This window comes from Nuphar pumila, chromosome 1 (assembly GCF_984573655.1).
Source record: "Nuphar pumila chromosome 1, dmNupPumi1.hap1.1, whole genome shotgun sequence".
In the NCBI taxonomy this organism is placed as follows: domain Eukaryota; kingdom Viridiplantae; phylum Streptophyta; class Magnoliopsida; order Nymphaeales; family Nymphaeaceae; genus Nuphar; species Nuphar pumila.
In genome coordinates this window covers 4,205,614-4,227,137 of record NC_143249.1, presented here as the reverse complement: position 1 = coordinate 4,227,137, position 21,524 = coordinate 4,205,614, and the positions used below count along the sequence as shown (strand labels likewise).

General features: G+C 36.4%; 2 protein-coding genes across 2 annotated transcripts; one reads left to right on the top strand and one right to left on the bottom strand.

Annotated features, from left to right (window-relative positions):
* Positions 1 to 645: 645 nt before the first annotated feature.
* On the top strand, positions 646 to 2,376 carry LOC149847733 (uncharacterized). The gene is made up of 7 exons (XM_090009367.1): positions 646 to 786; positions 891 to 995; positions 1,128 to 1,254; positions 1,350 to 1,421; positions 1,504 to 1,549; positions 1,648 to 1,990; positions 2,134 to 2,376. The coding sequence occupies exons 1-7, from the start codon at positions 744 to 746 to the stop codon at positions 2,163 to 2,165; spliced, it is 768 nt and encodes a 255-aa protein (XP_089865493.1). The 5' UTR covers positions 646 to 743; the 3' UTR covers positions 2,166 to 2,376.
* Positions 2,377 to 2,465: 89 nt separating this feature from the next.
* Positions 2,466 to 8,857, bottom strand: LOC149847732 (small RNA degrading nuclease 1-like). The gene is made up of 12 exons (XM_090002074.1): positions 8,719 to 8,857; positions 8,450 to 8,632; positions 7,874 to 7,963; positions 6,550 to 6,618; positions 5,743 to 5,883; positions 5,420 to 5,536; positions 4,992 to 5,061; positions 4,740 to 4,840; positions 4,435 to 4,569; positions 4,232 to 4,339; positions 3,951 to 4,055; positions 2,466 to 2,820 (listed from the first exon to the last, which is right to left on the bottom strand). The coding sequence occupies exons 1-12, from the start codon at positions 8,749 to 8,751 to the stop codon at positions 2,482 to 2,484; spliced, it is 1,491 nt and encodes a 496-aa protein (XP_089858200.1). The 5' UTR covers positions 8,752 to 8,857; the 3' UTR covers positions 2,466 to 2,481.
* Between the last annotated feature and the right edge of the window lie 12,667 nt (positions 8,858 to 21,524).

Below are 21,524 nucleotides of genomic sequence, written 5' to 3'. Positions count from 1 at the left end.
GGTAGAGGTCAGACTAACCCCAGCTTGCCTTTCAAAAAATATCCCAAGGTTTAAACCTGATTAGATCACAAGAAACCCCAAGGTGGTGAAGGACAGGGTCAAATGATTATATTGAGAAGAATTTAACAAAATTTCAAGGGTAGGATCAGAGGAAGAAGGACGGAAACTTCATCCAGCCCCCACAGAAATAATCATGTTACGTATTCTAACTCAATTTCTCTGAGACCAAGCCTTTTAATATCCCCCCCCCCCCCCCCTTCTTCTCCTCGGAATTCAGTGGTGAGAAGCCACAAAATCATTGACAATCTTTTTAGGCGTAAACGGGTTAGAGAGAGAGAGAGGCCCATGTGCATAGAAAGTATCAAGAGAATAAGACAACTACTTAAAGGTAGTATATATATTGCTGGGCTACGTACGGCAGGGTGGTCGGGAAGCAGATCAGGTCATGCTGAACATGAGCGTTTTTGCTCATGCCGATATCGTGGCCGTCTGTTTGCATTTTGGATGAATGCAAAGTAGTTTTGTTGACTTTTGAGCTTTTTTTAAAATGCAAATCGGATGGCCACGATGTCAGCATGAGCAAAAAACGCTCATGTTCAGCATGACCTGATCTGCTTTCCCTTGGGGCGCAAATAAAAAAATTTATTGATACACTTTCACGCGAAGAACCCATATACAAATCTCTCTCTCTCTCTCTTCTCCTGATCTCCATACCCTCTTTGCTCTTACCAGGTCTCTCACCCATGTCGATTACTGGAATCCAAGGCCAACTACTTGAAGTAACAGGTGAATACACCACCGCCTCCTTCACCACATCAAAATCACACATTATTTTGTGTATTTGATGTTTTTGGTTATCGGTTGACCTTGTTTGCCTTGGGATTTGGCAGTTGTTGGATGCACTAAATTGAAGGACACAGAATGGATATCCAGGCAAGACCCCTATGTCTGCCTTGAATATGGAAGCACCAAGTTCAGAACCAGAACTTGCACAGGTGAAAGAGCACCCTCTCTCATGAACATCTTCTGTTTCTACCACAAAACTGTGAATTCTTCTATACCCATCTTTTAAACCTTCTTTCCACTTACCATGATCGTTAAATTCGTTGGTTCATTCATTGCTACAGATGGGGGCAAAAACCCCACCTTCCAGGAGAAGTTCGTCTTCACCCTCATTGAGGGACTCCGGGAAATCAACGTGATCGTCTGGAACAGCAACACTCTAACCATGGACGATGTCATCGGCAGCGGAAAGCAAGTCCCTTCTTCGAACAACCGCCACCATACCACCCTCTGTTTTTTCTTCTTCCTGTTCTGAACTCAAGTGTTTGATTTTATGGTGTTATCAGGGTTCAGATGCAGAAGGTCCTCTACGAAGGATTTGATGATTCATCATGGACGCTTCAAGGCAAAGGTGGAAGGTACCCACTTTCGTTTCTCACAATTTGCTTGTATTACCAGTTTCACCATCCAATCCTTTTAACGCTTTGTTCTCTGTAACAGGTACTCAGGAGAAGTAAGGCTGATAATGCACTATCAGAACCTCAATGTGATATCACTTGTTCACCTTCCAATTCGTATGCCCCTTCATTTGAGATTCATCGTCAAATCGATCTAACCATGTTTTCGTTTTGCGGGCTATTGCAGAAACCACCGAAGAACCAGGCACCATCAGCCCCCCCATATGCACCCCAGTCCAATTACTCGGTTCCTTACGCTCAGCCACCTTACTCAGTTCCTTACGCTCAGCCACCACCCAGCGCCTACGCTCCAAGTGCTAGCTATCCACCACCACCTTCTGCATATCCGCCTGTTGCTACCTACCCGCCACAACCACCGGCGGCCGCGCCCACAACGTATCCGCCAGCTCCATACCCCCCTCAGCCTTCTGTATACCCTCCGGCAGCATATCCGCCAACACAGTACCCTCCACCACCATATCCGCCAACACAGTACCCTCCACCACCATACCCACCGGCTCCATATCCAGGTAATCACTTTCACGTGTGTTCTGCAAACAGAACTAATAGATGCTAGCAAGTTAAGAATTTTGCAGTCTATATTTGTTTATATGCATATCCAGGTAGTCTCTTTCAAATTGGTTGTTTATATGCATTCTTCTTGTTTATACAGGGCAATACCCAGGAACATATCCACCATACTGATGATTGCACGGGTCTAAAGGTGTAACATGGGAATTCAATACTGTGCAAGATACTAGCAAGTTGAGAATTTTAGTGTACTTTTGTGGAAGAACATCTTGTTTGATTGTTTTTCAGGTATTATGGTTTGTAAGTATTTGGTTGACAAATGTATCTTTTGGGTGCCTGTAAGATTGGTTGTTTTGTTCTTCAATACAAGTGTGATTTCCATAAACGTGTTTCTTTCAAGAGATAAATCTCAAAGTAGAGTGTCATAAATAAGAATCTGGGATGAAAGAATGTTTAACTGGCAGAATAAAAATTACACATAAATATGCTCTCAGAGCCCATGTTTCCTAGTAAGGGATGACAAGATCTTCTGTAAATTTTTTATTTCTTCATCTCTTTGGCGTAGTTCCTGCTTCAGTCTTTCAATCTCTTCTATATGCTCGCACTTTTCTGAATCTACGTTGTGCCTTTCCAAAATCTTGGTGCCGCATTCGGTCGAATCTGCCTTGCATCTTTTAGAAACTTCGGACTCGCCTTGGATGGGTCTCTTCCTAGAGAGATCAGATGCATCAGATGGCTCCTCACCTTTCATTTTACGGACGTAGAAACTGATAGATGTGCCAGAGCTTAATTGGAGCTGGATCCGCTTTTGGGGACGCCCAGATGAGTCCTAAACAGAGAACAATTCCAATGCCAGACTTTCAGTAACTAGTCAGTTTGACAGAAAAATCCGTAATGCTTAAAAACTCGTTGTCAAATTACTCAATTCAGTTGGACCAAACACTACACTCAAAATGTGGAAGCTTTTAAAGGCATTAATAACTTTAGAAGAAACTCAAAAGGAAGAAAGAACCTTATCTATCCACAATCACATGCTGATAATTGAATTCAATGCAGTTTTATATCGCTAGGTCTAACAGTGGTGCATAAGAAAGTTTTAAAATCTAGTGTGACATCTGAATTAAGTTTTTTTTTACTTCGCACAATATCAACCACAATTTTAGGACATTGCACTATTATCATAACCGAGAATTTTTTAGTACTGCAAGAATTTTCCTGATTTTACAGAGAAAATTCAGTTTATTAATTTTAAAAACAGTGCATTCCCAAAAGAGAATCACAAGCATAACAAAAATGAAGCGCTTATGCACTAAATGCCTCAAGAAAATGTGACAAAATATGGGATGTTTCCATTTGCTAGAAACCAAGTCCGCACCCACAAGGGAGCCTTCATCTGTTAGGGACAACTCATGAATGTCGCTAAGCTTAAGGGACATTCACAGGGGAGTGTCTCATGCCGCGAGGCCGAATGTGAGTGCATTCTTTGGTGGGCAAGGGGGACCTGGGGTTTTCACAACAATCAGCTTGCGAGCTAGTGAGGTGTACTCCGTGGTTATCTGGAAAAGAAAAGAAAAAAACACATCCGCATGTAATGCACAATAAGATGTACATGAATGCTTTACAACCACAACAATAAATTAATGATGCACGTCTCTCTTATACAGCATGGAGAATGCCAAAATTTATTCTTTGGGTAAACTAGATGCCACCTAATAGACACGTTTCCATCATACAGGCATTGTATGTCAATTTTAACCACCTACCAATGTAGTGGATATATGTATGAAATGTGAGACTTTATCAGCACCAAGAACGTGGGGTAAATTTTCAGGACAAACTGAGAATAGGGTAGCTTGCTAATCACCTTTCAATGGTTCAAGTGAAAAGAGCAGGTATTGATAATATAAAGCACAAAGGCTATGTAAAAAAATCTTAAGAACCAAGTGAAAATAGAAATACCTTCTCCAGCTCGCCTTCCAATTTTTCAAATGCTTCATTCGCCTCTGTAGACGACTTAAAAATGGCAAAAGTGGAACTCTTTGAACCTTTAGAACGCAAATTAGGCTGTCAAAAAGAACCAATCAGGACAAAAAAATAGCAGAAATATGTGGATTGCAGAGAACTTCAGCTCAAATGTTATCCAATATGGCGCAAAAGTTGAAAGTTTTCATAAAAAGGTCACCCTTTGGATCAAAAGAATAATGCACAGAATGTGTTTCTAAGTGGAAAACAGATCAAACCTGAATTTCAACAGCATATTCATCAGGAAATATTTTCTGCAGTTCTTGGAAAGATACAGTTGTAGGTATATTGTGAAGAAGCAGCTTCACCATTTCTGTTTTTGGTACCTGACATTTAAATAAGGACATGAGGAATCAGAAAATAATATGCAAAAACCTATTATAACAGAAAGCATAAATTCTACTCGTCAGTTGTCACTAACATCTTTGCTAGCAATGACAATGGGGTCATCAAATCCTTGCTGTAGTTTGGCCTTTACAAGTTTCATTGTACCACGTGCATCATCAAGACAAACATGTGGAGCACCTTCTTCACGTATATGATAGCCTAAAACAGACTGAGAGAGGAAATACATGATGTATGACCATAGACCGAATTTTAATCAGCGAGAAACAAAGATGATTATAGTAAAAAAGCAACAAATAGAAAGAGCAGCAGTTTAGTAAAATGTAACAATGTAATCATGCTGCAAAAAATATACTCAATGGAAATGGTCTCGCAGCTTACCTTACACAAATTATTCAAACTGGGAACGTAATAGCTAGATTTGTCCAGATAATTGAATATAAAGGAAGTGTCAATCACTCTTTTATGATCAATCTTTAGTGCTGCAACAAAAAGAAAAAAAATTGGGCAATTCTGGTTTGCTTCTAAAACGATGAGCATCCAAAAGGTTGACTCAAATCACCAAAATAAAAACAAATCTTCTGTTGGTATAAATGAAATTAGCAAGGTAGAAGCAGATCTAAGGAATCGTACCTTCTAAATCATGATATAGGCTATGCCCCACTAATATCATTCCTGAAGCTAACAGCTTCTTCACGGTTTTCTACGTAACAGTGAAAGCAATTCAGAACAGAAAATGACCGACTTAACAAAAAGCAACAACCCAATTATAACCAAAAATTTAATGCCAAAACTCCATTCATTCCTTGCTCATGTATCTAAAAGAAATTAAGAAAAATTAAAAGAAAAAAAATATAGCAAACATAAAGATGACTAGTAAAATCATGAAACAAAAAACACGAGAAAATTAACTTCTCATTTTTCAACATGTTCTTCAATTTGCTTAAAATCATGCTGCTAATGGAGCAGATAATTTTGATGAAAAAAAAAACATCCAAAATGCCTTGTAAGTTCATGTTATTTAGACCATGATTGTTAATTCCACAAAATAAGCATGAAACCTGCACATCACTCAGGCAACAAGACACTCCTTCCAAATCACGAGCTCTAATTCCAGTGATCTCAGTTCGATAGTCAGAGACAGCTTTCCTGGGATTTACAAGGACATCCAGTTTAACCTGAAAATAATTCATGGTTGGTCCATGTCAACACTGTCTTTTCATGCAAAAGATAAACTTCCAAGTGAATAAACATTAGAGGAACAATTTCCTTTGAATTAAGCTGTTAGTAAAGCTTAACATATTTGCTGAAGCAGTTTGATAGAAACATTTTTTTCTGTAAAGAATGTAAATATCTCATAGTATACTGCCTGCAAAAACTATACCTCCATATCCTCATCCACTGCACACACTTTCACCACTGCCTCTGTACCATCTTGACAAAGCACCATCTCACAATCGATAGCAATCATTGCATTTGATTTTAGTACCTTGGAACATCTTCCCATCTTTGTGACAACCCACTCCTGTTATGTTATTCAAGTTGGGGTTAATCTAGTGCAATCACATTGAAGCCACATTTACTAAAAGATGAATCCAACTGCTTGAGTTGTAACACAATGCAGGAAAAACATTTTATTCCTAAAATTGACAACCAAAATTTACATGGAAATGAATATCAAGGTTATTCAGGCAAAGTAGCATGTGTAACTCTCTCCTGTGAGACACTCTATTATGACTACCTCAAGTGTTATCGCTATACAAAAGGCCTCCAATTTCTGCAATTACAATTTTTACCACACGAATTGAAGGGTCAGAAGAAAATATCCATGACCTTCTTTTCCAATTAGAAACATGTTTGGTTGCAATATTTCTGTTAGAAATGTAAACAAAAATACAGAATTCCAGTTACCTAATGCTCATAAGATGTTGACCAGAAAGTGGATCTTGTAAAATTAGCCTGTGAGTGTGTCCAATCATTGGCCTGACAACGGGTTTTAGATCAAGTAATGTCGATGTTGAGATAGATTTAAGAGAATAAAAAGACTGACTCAAACTATTTGAAAAGAATACTACATAGTTCCATTGTTGGAAAATGAAAGCAAAAGTTTGCACCATAAAAGTTAATCTTCAAAACACAAAAATTTAGAATAACAACAAAATCAGCATCTAATTGGGCAATTCAACAAAACCTCATTATGAGATGGGAATGAGTAGTATTTTGGATACAGTGGATGATCATGTGTCAAACGAACCAGCTTCTGCTCTGTCACAATAACAAATCAAACGGGGCTATAATTAGATGGCAAAAGAGAAAAAAACTGCTATAAATAATGAAGGTGGAGACCAAGACAATATGCTTATACAGTTAATGCAACATATTATACATTCATACTTAACCCCCACTAAAACTATCCCTTGTCCCTATTCCCATTATAAAGGCTTTAGAAATTACATTATCTATCTCTAAAATATTTTCTAATATACCATTATTTCTAAGTTATTCTCTAATATCTTTTAGATACTATACACAATCTGCTGCAAACATCCTCATTTGGTGGATTCATATAAGGACAACACCTTATTCACTACGCTCTTCCAAAGACCATTATTGGGTCCACTGCATACACGGAAGAACTGATTCTCTGTAGAATACACCTCTCCCTCACAGTTGCGAGAGCAAAGTCAGAGATTCATGAGTCTCTTAGCCCTCACCATGAACTTAAAGAAGACCCCATCCAAAGCGTATGTCACATGTTCCTTCTGTCGACATTGCTCAATATGTCCCATGTAAAACAACCGCACATCTCTACCACAGTCAAGGATGAACAACCATCACTTTCGGCCAATTTTCCCACCTCACATGTTCCATGAATGATGACATACCCATTAGAACTCGTTCTTTTGAAACAAAGGTAACCCACTGACAATCTTTACAGACATTCAGACAGCCTACGTTAGAACAAGTCCTAAAAAAGGTTCCACTAATTGCAAAAACCATGAGTAATGGTGTGCTTGTTTTCTGACAGATCCAATATAAACTGCCTATGCTGAACAAAATCTATCTCGACCATAATACAGCAGCAAAGGAAAATATACTCTAAAGTGTAAAACACGAAATCTTCTGAATCCAATGTGTACCGTTGATTGTGAGCATATCATGGTTGCATATATCAACATGTACAAGCTAACACCATCCGTAATATTGAAGGAAAATATGCTATGAAGTGTAAAACATGAACTCTTCTGGACCCAACGTGTACCATTGATTATGGAATATTCATGGACGCATGTATCAGCATGTACAAGCTAACAGCATACGCAATAATAAAGCAAAAATTATATAGGCAAAGAACATAACATGTAGAATTCTATCAGAAATTCATCACGATTACAGCATAATTTTTTAGCAGGAATAATAATTTAACAAAAAATAGGATGAAAAATGGCAGCCTTGGGAGGGTCCATTTGAGTAGTAATTCTGGTAAGAACAGTGACTGCATGGTGCAACTGTACCTGCTGAGGAGATTCAAGGTGTCCAGAATTCTTCGTAAGCTCTTCCATTGCCTTGTGGTTCTCATTCATCTTTATTATGTTGGTGAAAAACTGAAAACAAAAGGAAATTCAACATCACCACTACAATATAACAGGGTATACTAACAAAGCATAACAGGGACCTGCCATGCACCACTTATCCAGAAAAGTAAGATAGGTTGGGAAATTGCACTGTGAAGCACAACACAACTTCCAAATTTATCTACAATTGGAGGCTCATCTAATGCATCCACTTGTTCTAAAAACCAACACATTGGGATATTAGAATAACGAGTAGAATGCAACATCCCAACTTATCTCGTTTCCCTGGATAAGTTGGGGCAACGAAACACTCCTTTAGAGAATATATGGATGCACACACTTATCCAATTTCCAACACCACCCAAAGTTGGGAGATATTGTATCATACTCCCTAAACCAATATCCCAACCTATCCAAGTATTATGGATAAGTGGGTGCTTACAAATACTCCCTCTAGAGGTGTATACAGAAAGCAATTATCGATACAATGACCACCAACGATGAATGAGAGCGTACCTTCATATCTTCTTCTCTAGTAAACGTCTTCAGGAATGCGACCAAGATGTCAAGGGACCTCTTCATGGGATCACTAAGGTTCGAGCCGAATTTGGCGTCTCGAACTCGTAGGAATTCCTTCCAATCTCCTTCTGATCCCTTCATGTTCCGCGTTTGGCACAGTTTCACGATCTTGGCAAGGACCTGTACCGCAGGGAGAATAAAGGCGTGTTTGGATTTCTTCCCATTTCGTGATTTTTCTGAAAGATGAAGAGTGGAGGTGAGCTTACCTCCTTGTCGCCCTTAACGATTGCTTTCTCCATTGATCTTCGCGATTGCAGAATGAAGAACTCCGTTCGCGTTTGGAGTTGAAGCAGAGAGCCAAACAGGTTTTCGTCTTTTTAGACGTTTCGCGGCAACGGGCGTCTTGGGCATTCAAGGTTTAGGGTTTTAGGGAGCCAAAATAAACTCGTTTGTATTAAGACCTGCCCCTAGTTGTTTTTCTCGGGAAAATATCGGTCTGTTAAAATTGTAAAATTATGTGATAAACTATAAAAAATGAAATCAAAAGCGTTAAACCATATTGAAGTATATGACAAATGTTAACATCGCGACAAATTCGCGATATGTTCAAAATTTGTGATGGTTTGAAAATATGGCGACTCTTTTAGGATATTATATCATATTTTGAAATATTTTCACGATATTGCCGATATTTTGTAACTATGTTTTGGAGTAACTCAAAACATTATTTTAACATACGGATCTCGGGTTCTAATTCGGTTTGGGCCTCGCTATAACCTATGTCACATTGTTCAGGCCCAAGCTCGGACGGACTCAATTATATTCGGGCTCGGGTTGGGCTGGGGCTTTGGACCCGACCTAGATAACGACCTGAGCTTGTACAGCCCTATGCATTTTGCACATGGGCCTGGCCTGATTAGGGCTCTATGATCTAATCAACCCGGCTTGGCCTGACTTGGTTTGGGCCCCAACACAATACGGGCCAGATGCCCAACAGCCCGTCGAGCACCCAACCCGATGTGAACCCCTAAAAGAAATTGTGTAACATGTTGTATAATTTAAATTAGGGGCTTAACTTTATTACATTCAAGGCTGCAGCAATACTTTCCAGCAGCCCTATTGACTGTAGAAGTTCAATTTGACTATAGGCATAGTCTATGAAGATTGCATAGTAACAAACATCAATGGTATTTTGAATATGAAAAATGATTGTACCTTGTGGCAAAATGATATATTTCTCAAAAAACTCAACAATTTGCCAAAATTCATTTGATGTTCAAAACAGCAAATGTTGATCATTAAAATAACTATTTTAACTTTTGCATATGTGGACCTCTTGAGAATGTGCCAATTTCCTTTATGATGATCTTTACTATTGATTTTCAACCCAAAAATCGAAGGATTCTGAAAAAAAATATATAAAAAAAAGAACAAAGAAACTATATAGAAATACCTTTTTAAAAAACATGACACCTAAATCGCTAGAAAATGATAAATGGACACTGATATACAACCCCCAATAGTATTTCAAAAAATGAGATGAACAAGTGTGATTGTGCCTAGCCCGGTTATTCTATGTTGTTTTATGGTCACCTGTGCCAAAATTTTAGAAAAATAATAGAAAAGATAGAGACAAATCAACATGTTAGCTTTCCAATGCCACCAAGATCGTCTTGATCTAATGAGCGGTTGGAAAAAAGTGCTCTTTAGAAGATAGACATTTTGGTTGTATCGTACCCTCACACTAAAATATAGATTTGGATACTTTTTTTATGGACCTCAAGAAATTTGCATAACTATATTTGTGAACTTCATGTATTAAAGTCTGTCAAAACTTCCAAAGTAACTTTGCATACATAGTGAGAAGTTTGCACAACCAAATATATGAAGTTAATGAAATTGAAACATCATGGAATTCGTGAGATCTGCCTGAAAATAACATGTTCATACAACTTTATTCCATTCGTTCAAAAATGAAGTTGCTCATACATATATGAGAGATTAATACAATGTGAATTTCCTTTATTTTTGTGGGTTTATGTATGAATATTGTATAAAAAGATGATTGTCGCACCATAAGGTGATTTTTGCATAAAGTAAGGTTTTTATGGCCCCCAACATGTTGGCACCCGGCAACACTTTTCAACAACTATTTTTTAAAAATTAATCTGCGATGAATCATTGACATAAAATCATCAACGACGAGTTTTTCTTGTAATCACAACTTTAACGAATGAACCGCTTTTTTTTTTTAGCAGTTGCTTGAATCTGTTTTTTTTTTTAACATTAGCATTAGTAATTTTAATGTTTACTATGTTCAGGGTTTTTTTACAATAACTTAGCCAGTTCGCAATGAATACTTATAAAGCGAAAGAAAAATATAGTAGCATAAATGGATCCAAACCCCCATCCCAATTCCTAAACAAGTACGGTGTCTGAGATGTAATCAATGTCCCAAGTCACGTGTGTATAAAAGTAGTAGTACAATTTTATGTAATATTCATTTTCATTTGGTAATGAGAACATGATATTGACATAAAAATCAAATGACGAAATCCATCAGAACCGAAAGAGCATGATTTTTATGAAGAGACTTTGTCAGCAAGTGACATAAGGGTCAGATTTGCATATTTGTTTGTTACATTTATATTCCTTTCCATTTGAATATAACAAGAAGATATCACATTGTTTTTACGTAGCATGTATCAAAAGTCATAGAAAGATTCAATAAAAAACACAAGTGCATGACAAATGGAGAGACAATGCCTAAGATCATTTCCTTACACTCTATTTCTTTGTGAGTCTCGAAGTAGAGGTTTTTGATGTTTTTTTATTGACTAATAGTTTCTAACTAATAACATTAATTGTTCACAATAAATAGTCCAAACTAAAGGGATGCAAGATTGAGTTTGTCCATGTTTGGAGACCCACCAATTGTCATATCCTTTTGATGAAGTTGACAATGTATTCGCTCTACAAGTTTGCATACTTAAAAAACATAATTTTGCACGTGCACAATGACTTTAAACTCATTTTATGTTGCATATCTTAATTTATGTCAATTAGGGTAACCAACACTGGGTTATTTAAAAAATGGATATGAATGTAAAAAAAGTTGAAGTTATACAATTCCTTGATTTGTGGCATAACTAATGTTGATAAAAATATTTGAGACATAGTACGATAACATTACTTATTCAATAATTTGCTTATTGTTCTCTTGTACTCAATAGGTTTAATATTAGTGTTTCATGTTTATTTTTTTGGTTTGACAACGATTGTTACATTAATTTGATGTCTTGCCCCATATACAGTATTCTTCAACAAGAAAGCGGATAATTACTTGGCATATGTTTGTTAACTCAATTTGTGCAGTATATGTTCATGATTTGGTATATAGTTGCTACATGTATGATTGTGGTATATTTATCTTAATGTACATGGAGTACTTGGATAGGAACTCATAATTGAACTTCACACATGTATGTTTTATATGTGATATTTTATTAAGTTTTTGAATCTAATTTATAGTTAATTACTTGCTAATAACATTTTTTTCAAGAATGATTAAAGATTTGGAATCGTATGATTTAATTCTATAAACTCATGAAGAAGAAGATGGTTGAGGAGGAGGCCAAAAAGAAGTTTGAGGATAAGGCCAAAAATAAAAAAGAATCGCATCAGAACAACAAAAATGTTTAAAAGGCAAACAAAAGGCAGGGGAGAGAAAAATGAAGTCTGAGGAGAAGGCAAAAAAACAAAAAAGACTGTAACAAGACACAAAATGTCCAAAAGGCAAACAAAAGGCATAGGAGGAGTTCTCTAAAGGTGAGTTGTAGACAATTATGGAGAATATACATTGATTTTTTAATGTAGTAAAATTGGCATTGTATGCAAATTTGACAAATTATTGAATGTAATATATCTGATATATTTTTTAATGTAAAAATGACAAAATTAATTATAAAAATGGTAGATTTTTTTGTTACTTAATCTTGCACTGCAAGTTGAACTTAAAAAATTAATAGACATAATATAAAAAATCAAAATCAACCCAAGTTTACAAACTGAACTTAAGAACTTGACACAAAATCTAAAAAAGAAAAATTGCAATAAAAACAAGGAAGTCCACAAAAAAATTATCCACATAATAACCAATATTTATGACAATGAAGAAGTTTGCAAAAGCATTTTTGCACATAATGACCAAGTTTTGTGATGATGAAGAAGTCCATAAGAACATTTATGTGCACAATGACCAAGATTTGCACATATGTAAGTTTGAAAAAACTTGTGAGGATGCAAAGTCCACAAAAATACTTATGCAAACAATGAAAGATTTGTGATGAATGTAAAATTAATAATTTTTTTACGAGGATGAAGAAGTCTGTAAAACATGTTATGTGCACAATGGCTAATTTTTGCAATAATGAGAAAGCGTGCAAAAAATAATTGCACATAATGGTCAGGATTTGTGAGGATGAGTACATCCATAGAAATACTTATGCGGACAATGAAAGTTTTGTAATCAAGATGAAGTCCTAAAGATTAGTTATGTGCATAATATCCAATTATATTAAGAACTTCCTCACCCTCGCAAAAAAGATGTTGTCTAATGCTTTTGAAAAGTCTTGACATATGTTGTTCTCTTTACATTATTTGTTTTTTCCTTTTTTTTCAGAAGTCTTAACATAAGTTTGCGGACTTAGGTTCAGTTTGTGAAGTTCTTAAGTTCAGTTTATTATAACTCATATGTTTTATACTTCAACAGACATTGTAATTCACTTGTCCAAATATTACAAAATACTACTTAACATTTGCAATGATTTACAACTTTATAAATGATTGTTACAAAACCCTTGTTTGCAACATTTACAATGATTTATAACTTCACAAAATATTGTTTACATTATTTGCTAATATTTACAAATACAATAAACTTGATAGCATAAGTCACTGTTGTAGATGTTGAAGGCATGCACACAACTCCTCGTTGACCTTATCCAGGTTAGCGATAAGGTCAATTTGATCATGTATAATGACTTCCTTTGATTGAAGCATTTTATTCAATACGCAAATTTTGGCATGTTCAAGAGCCAATGCATCATCTGCTCCACTTACAAACCTTTTGTGCTTAAAACTTTCTCCTCAAGTTGTTCATCCTCCTCCACCTAGGATTCAACATCAACATACTCGTCATATTGGATACGTACCATGGATGACAAGTTGTTCTCTTCGAAGAGGAAGATCATAGGGTAATTTTTTTTTTTGGTCCTTTATTGCCCACAAGATTGTTATGTTAGTTTTACTTGGACAACTAGGTGATTGCTGAACAAAACTAAATTGTCGGACCACTCGGCTGCCCATTTGACACATAGTTTTATTCATGTTGTGCAACCAAATATCTCTCATTCTTTTGTTTGCACAACCATAACATTCTCCTCTTGATCTACATCTTCGTAAGGGCACCATGTTAGATACAAAAAAAACATTCATGATTAATTCTATATAGCAATATTGATAACATGTGCACAACCACACTATTCTACTTATACGTGCCATGCTCAATGCATGCAACGATATAGCACAATGGTCCCTTTTGAAGAAAGTACTCTTTGATTCATTGTGTGACCCGACTCCACATTGCAAGATATGGAAATGCAAGAAGATGGTCATGTCTCAAGGGTCTTCAAATGGACAGGTGTTCTCACATAAAAAATGCAAAGATTAATACAAATGAATACACAATATAGTACATCAACAATAATAATTAGTGTTTGAGTACAATAAAGGAATAAATACCTTCAACAACACCAACATGTTGACCGTGTTAATTCTTTCACATCTCATGCTATTCAAATTTGTATCTAAATTTTTTTCCTATGTGTATTTGTCGGCATGATCCAAGTCTTGCAACAATTGAATATATGAGTTGTGGATAGTCGTCTCACTAGTGTTGATGAATACACATGTGCCAAAAAAGCAGAAAAAAAATGTTCTTACCTCATGCTACTCAAATTTGTATCCAAAAATTTGTCCTATGTGTATTTGTCGACATGATCCAAGTCTTGCAACAATTGAATATATGAGTTCTGGATAGTCGTCTCATTAGTGTTGATGAATACACATGTGCCAAAAAAGCATAAAAAAAAATGTTCTTACCTCCATGTCTATCCTACCACTAGCATTCCCTTCAATACACGATAGCTTCTCTTCATTCTTCTTGCCCTACTAAGGTCATAGTGGTTTCTCAGCCATGATGGCTTTATCATTTCGCTATCAAACACACTCTCATTCGTCTGTATATATATATACTACACGTGTTTGAAATCTTTACATTGATGTCCAGTCACTAACTCCCAATGACACTTAAATTCAGTGATTTGTGTCATGTCTTTCAACGTGATGGTCATCTTAATGTCTCTTAAATTAAATGTATTGGTTGCCAATTTTCAGAACTGCATAATGGCATTTAAGGGATCGTAACTGTTATTTCATTGTGTGATCTTTAAGAATTTCTGGAAATACATTCCTTTCAACTAGGGCTTCACTTCCTTCGTTAGTGTGTTGAACCACTTGTGTGCTTAGAACCAGTAGAATCAGTGTATACAACTTATTGGATCCTCTAAATCTTGGTCCTATAATCACAATTAATTTTGTTTAGATCAATCAAATTAATCATTTAATTGCACACACAATTATAACATTTACACATGTCAATTTAATTATTGATTGATTGTAAAACTGACAATGATTACAAACATCTTATAACAAATAAATAAAGTATCTGTCCACGAGCACCAAAACTTTTTTCTCATTGTGACCCCTTCCTCGGAGCACCAGAGGTTGTACATTTGATTCACCCAAAGGACCCTCACTCACTGTTTCCTCTGGACCCTTACTCACCTCCATATTATAAACAACAATTTCATTAACCTCGTCCTTAGGGTTCACATCCTCCCCTTTTTTCAGAGACGTCTCTATTATGCTTCTGCCACTTCAAGTGTCCCCATCTCCAACTTTTTCTATCTGAACATTGAGGTTAGCAACAACATTAGACTCGTCCAATGAGTGAAACTTTTTCACCTATAAGCCTCCCTCTCCTTCTTTATATGCTTTCAGAATGTAAGATATGACTTTGGTCACAAACTCTTCAACATCTTGTTTATATTTCTCCTTAGATTTAAGCCACACTCTCATCATTTGCGGTGTTAGCAACTACGAGTTGGATTGCAAAAGTCTAGATGTTTGGTTATCGATGCTTCATTTTTAATGAAAAATGTTTGACACCCAGGCATCTGGTCACAGAACAAGCTCCCTCTTTACCCAATTATCAAGCCTACTCTATTCATAATACGAAGTATTATCCAAATTGTGTTTTTTTTTTTCTGTTGTGTTAGAACACTAGTAGATGTTGTGCCCATGCCCCCCTTTGAGCCTGTATTTTCAGTCACCATATTAAAATTTAGAATTTTCTATCAAAAACACTCACCAATGATGCAGTGCCATCGATGAATCACCAACCTTAAATCACAATCGATGAATTGCCAAAAGTAGTCACCAAAATTTATTATCGAGGGAAAGCACATTAGGGACAAAAAAACTCTAGTTTATGCTAAAATGGTCTTGGGTGCGATGATGAATTTCTTAATACTCATGTGGAGCTCCACGAATAAGGAGGAGATTCACAACATATTCATCTATAATATTTGTGATGTATTGAAAAATGGACAAATTCATGGAAATCAACATATCAAAAGCATATTCATAATGACACGATTTGTGAAGTTAGTATAATTAGCAAAGTTATTTTTGCGAACTTCAAGGAAATTCACAACATATTCATCTATAATATTTGTGATGTATTGAAAATTTGACAAATTCATGAAAATCAACATATCAAAAGCATATTCATAATGACATGATTTGTGAAGTTAGTATAATTAGCACAATTATTTTTGCAAACTTCAAGGAAATTCACAACATATTTGCGCAAATCCTCAATATTTGCTGATCTTTTTGAGTTACAAACTGTGCAAAAAATATTCTATAAATTTCATATATACAAAACAAAGTTCGCAAAACTAAATTTGCAGACTTCCTATGAATGAAATCACCACCATGTTCATAAATGTTGCATATGAGATTCACACATTTTCAGAATACTTAAATGAAAAGTTTCTCATATTTTTGCCATTGTCCCAACTATCATCAAATGTAACACTTCGATAGTAAAAAAATAATGTTGAAAAGCTTATATTTTAGAGAATGTTTCTCTCTAACCGCTCATTAGATCAAGGCGATTTCGATGGCATTGAAAAGCTAACACTCTAATATGTTTTCATTATTTCTATTTTTTTTTTAGATTTTTGATGCAAATAACCAGAAAATAATATAGAATAATTGGGCTAGGCAGAACTATACATATTCATCTTTTTTTGTTCGGAATTCTGTGTGGGGTGTATCTCAATGCCCGTTCATCATTTTTTAATGATTCAGGTATCATTCAAAAAGTATTTTTTTTCTAGCTTCTTTATTTTTTATGTTTTTTTGGATTTCTTCAAAATTTGGGTAAAAATGCAGTAGTAATATCTCTCACAAAGGAATCACATGTGTGAAGGTTAAAATGATCATTTTAATGCCCAATGTTTGAGGTTTTGGACATTGAGCAGATTTTGACAATTTATAGTTTTTTTATGAAAAACACATCATTTTTGCCTATGATTATTTTTCAATTTTGAATATATTGCATTTTGTTTGTGGTAATCAACATCATAAATTGTAAAACCCATGAAAATTATGGAATTCTAAATGAATAGAAGTGAAGCATTTATCTGAAATAGTAAGATTTTACGATATGCAATATAATTTTGATGATTTGGGGTTCTAGAATGAAACTGGTAACAAACCTTCGAAAGTAGTACTTGGATCTGAACCATAATGAGATCTGATGATCCGATCCAGTTCATGGGGCCAAACGGAAAAATCCTATGGTTCTAAGATGATAGCGTGGGATCCGAAGCACAGTTAAAAAGAGAGAGTGCAAGGTTGGAACAACCAGAAGCAAATATCCACGTATGTAACGGGTAAGATCCACCAACAGGGGATAATGTCTTAATAAGACATAAAAAAAATTATTTGTAAAAGTAAACACCTAGTGATGGTGTGGTGTTGTGGTTGGACGCACAGTAGTGTGGAGCTGCAACCCAAGTTCAAAACCCACTATGTGCTCACGTGGAAATGAACAACCTCACCTTTTTGCATTCAATCCGAAACAAAATTGAAAAAGTTAAATATAATTTAATACACACACTTTGCAATGAAAAGCAATGTAGCACAAGTGGTAAAGTTCGTTGGCCCTTTGGTGGAAAACCCTCGTTGAAACCCCCCTATGCACGAAGTCCTTTTTGCACTAGTTAACTAAATCTTTTTGCTTGTTTTTTTTAAAAAAAAAAAACATGAAAGAGGTTGTGGATATCCCTTACTTCACCTTTTTCCACATTTGTAGTAGAATCCCACCAAATCGGATGATGGGTACCCATAAAGCAACCTTGGAAAGGATTTTTCTAAAGAGAGAAAGGGGGTAGTTTTGAAAATTTCATGCAGCCCACTAAAAATGTGGGCTGGAGGTTAGGTTTTTGAAAATCAAAATTTCCCTAAGTAAGGAAGTAAATTAAATTGGGTAAAAAGGGGGAAAATGGCTGGACTTCTTTCTCTCTCTCTCTCTCTCTCTCTCTCTCTCTCTCTCTCTCTCTCTCTCTCTCTCTCTCTCTCTCTCTATATATATATATATATATATATATATATATATATATATATATATAAGTGTGTGTGTGTGTGTGTGTGTGTGTGTGTGTGTGTGTGTTCTTCCTCTTTCTCCTCCTCTCCCACCGTGGTGGTCGACCTCCATAGCTGAACGAGACGGTCTTCTCCCTTGTGACGAAGTGGGCTCCAACATGAAGGAAAGAGAACCACCATTATTGTCGGCAAGAAGCTCCAACGAGGTAAGGAGTATTATTTTTTTTTATGTGCAAGGGTTTGATGTCCTTTAGCACAACCATGTTGTAGCACCATCAAGGTTGTTTGTGACAACACCATTGACTTATGCAGACAATAGGGTTATGAGGCCGCTCGTGTTTGGGCTGAGCCACCTATTCGCCTATATGACGACACGTAGTGGCCCAGCCAATGACTTTCACCATGATGGACATTGAGGAAGTCGTGTGCTACTGCTACACGCTTGCACCCGACCATGTGCTAAGCTGCATAAAAAAAAACGTAACCACGAGCCAACACTTTGGGTGGGTTTTGATTGGTTACTTTATATGTATAGGCGTGCACCTGCATGCCCGATCACTTTGATGGAGTTAAGTATCCAACAATATGTGTATGCCGGTCTGAATATTATGTAATGAACACGGATCCAGATGATCCTGAAACACGTTATGTAAAATCTTACCTAAGCACAACCTTATGCATGTTGAACGTTAGTTGTTAATCTCATATACAAAAAAACAAACAAATAATAACAGGCTAAAAGGAGCCGTTACATGCCATCGTGTAACCATATTAAAGCTTGTGTAAATCTGGTATGCATACAATATATATGTATACAAGGGTACTAGGACATAAACACATAAATCTTTATATTTGTAAGTTCAGAAATTTATACATTTTAAAATAGCACAAATAGCTGGTTTCATCCATGTTTTATCATGTTAATGCATAGGACAGTTACGCTGATTTTTGTTTAGTTAAATCTGCAATTTACGACAGTATTAGAGGAAATTATATATGTATGTCATAGCATTAACCGAATGCTCTTTCCTTTACCTATGGCTGAATGATGGTTTGTCATAAAGATACTTTGTTTCCAATCAAAGAAAAATATGTGTATAGATCTAATTGTGTGAAAATGTGCATATCATATCCTTGTTGTAAAAGTGTATTATTGTGATTACTTTACCATCATTTGACATAAGATGTTTAGATGCTTTATGTTGTGTATGACAACCAACATATATAGTTATGTTGGAATGTCATCAGCCATGCAACTATCCACCTTGAAGTGGTGTGATCGATGACATTTTGAAGAAAAAAAATAGACAGTTATCTACCTTTACCATTATTTTTAAAGTCGGTTCTGCACATAGGTGCAGGGAGATCGGGCTGGCTCGCTCGTTCCTTGTTGGGGTGAACCCAACCCACGGTTGGGTTCAATCTAGTGGGGGTTCTTACCATCGAGTGGGGATAGGCTAAACTAGTAGTGTTTCAACATTAGTGATGACATTGGCAATGCCAACGTAGGACTGGAACATCAGTCTGTTGTGACGTGTTGGCTGAATACCGATGCTTGATTTTCAACCGGTATGGGTGTGTCGTAGTTAGCAAAGCCCATACCAGGTTTTGGGTTGGGGTCGGCTTGACTCCAGCCTGATCCGGCTCATACCATGGCCGCAAACTGTATTGTCCCTGTGGTCAGTGGGCATCCGAAATGTGGTTAGGTATATTGCAGCCCACAACGTCTCACTCTTCTCAAACTGGTAGTTGTAGCCTCGTACCAGTGAGGGTGATAAACCAGACCAAGTGGCCCAACTCCTCTTGAGCCAGTGGTGACAAAGCGGTTGCATGTTTCGGGTCGCATACCTCATGGTGGTAATTACAAGGCCACCTCGAGTCAATGGTTCATGGTGCTGGGGCGTGCCTATGGTTTCACCAAACCATGCAGGAGCCTTTCAAATATATAAATATAAAAATAAATAAGGGGTCAAACTGACATGCCACATGGATGACAAAATTTGTGGGTATGAACACGTACGCCATAAGTCAGAAACAAATGTTTGAAAATGTGGGCTCCGAGTCGATCCATGTTCTGAGAAATGCTACCTTGATGGTGCTTATGTCACCCTGACTGAAAAATGAATACTATGTGTGTGAACCCCAAGTCGGGTTTGGGATTTTGAGAATCCTCTACGGTGCAATGACTCGCACAGGAAAATAATTGAGAAATCAAAATGCATTTATAAACATGAGATTCATGTGGCTCTAGGTATACCTGAAAGAGTGTATATGTTATCGGACCCCTCATGGTGCGATAGCTCGCACATGATTATAAAGATGTTAAATAAAAATATGAAAATAAAACCTTCGAGATTTTGGGTACACCTGCAAGATGGTGTATGTTACCAGATTCTCCGGGCTCTGGGTATACCTGAAAGACGATATATGTTACTGGACCCATGGTCAACCTTGGAGAGGGTAGGTGATACAAGCTTCGTGGACGTTCTTGTATTTTCGTGATAGCTAGGCATCTCACTGGGTCCCCAGTCCACGAAGTTAGGGTTCCAGGACTATCAATGTATCCTAGGTGATAGATCCAAGTATTCTGCAAAAGTGTCAAGGGTGCATCCTAATACTTGTTTTAGCCACTGGAGAGTTTTCTCTCGGTCACGAACCGTCCCTTTTGGATATCCATACAGCTAGTGATACAGGTTATTAAATAATAGACCCCTGTATGGTCTCTGTCCGCTACGAGGTCTATGCCTGTGCGTACTCACATGGAAAGAGTAAGATAAACATTAAATAATTTAAGTTGACTGAAAACTTATTCCTGAAGAACTGTGAACAATTGATATGACATTTATACAACTTGTAAAACTACAATTTATGCTAGTATGAATAAATGTATTTTTAGTCCAATTATCTCTCGTACTGTATTATGAAGTAGAAAGCATGTTTATTTTTTTAGAATAATGCAAATTACCTGCTAGCTATAACTTTAGATGGTTGTACATATTTGTACACAGAACACTGAGCACCACATATAAATATAATGCTTCTTACGCAGACAGGAGAGTCTGACCCTCCTCTTTAAATGTTTTTCAGGTAGCAACTAATCGAAACATCGGGGTGTCGTTATGGATATAGTCAAGCTATCTCATTTATTTCAGTATTTTATGTTTGAACTCTGATTAGTGAATATATATTTTCGTTATGAGATGTAATTAATAGCATTAATGCTTTAATTAATGAATGGTGTGCTTTTAATACTTCTCTGTTTTACCTTGTAATT

Excerpts from the sequence above, each read along its gene's own strand:
- LOC149847732 (XM_090002074.1), bottom strand. The coding sequence starts at position 8,751 with ATGGAGAAAGCAATCGTTAAGGGCGACAAGGAG. Across the intron at positions 8,633-8,718 it reads TCGTTAAGGGCGACAAGGAG|GTCCTTGCCAAGATCGTGAA; the intron begins GTAAGCTCACCT and ends CCTGCGGTACAG. Across the intron at positions 4,570-4,739 it reads GTTTGAATAATTTGTGTAAG|TCTGTTTTAGGCTATCATAT; the intron begins GTAAGCTGCGAG and ends TTCCTCTCTCAG.
- LOC149847733 (XM_090009367.1), top strand. The coding sequence starts at position 744 with ATGTCGATTACTGGAATCCAAGGCCAACTACTTGAAGTAACAG. Across the intron at positions 996-1,127 it reads CAGAACCAGAACTTGCACAG|ATGGGGGCAAAAACCCCACC; the intron begins GTGAAAGAGCAC and ends TCATTGCTACAG. Across the intron at positions 1,422-1,503 it reads CTTCAAGGCAAAGGTGGAAG|GTACTCAGGAGAAGTAAGGC; the intron begins GTACCCACTTTC and ends TCTCTGTAACAG.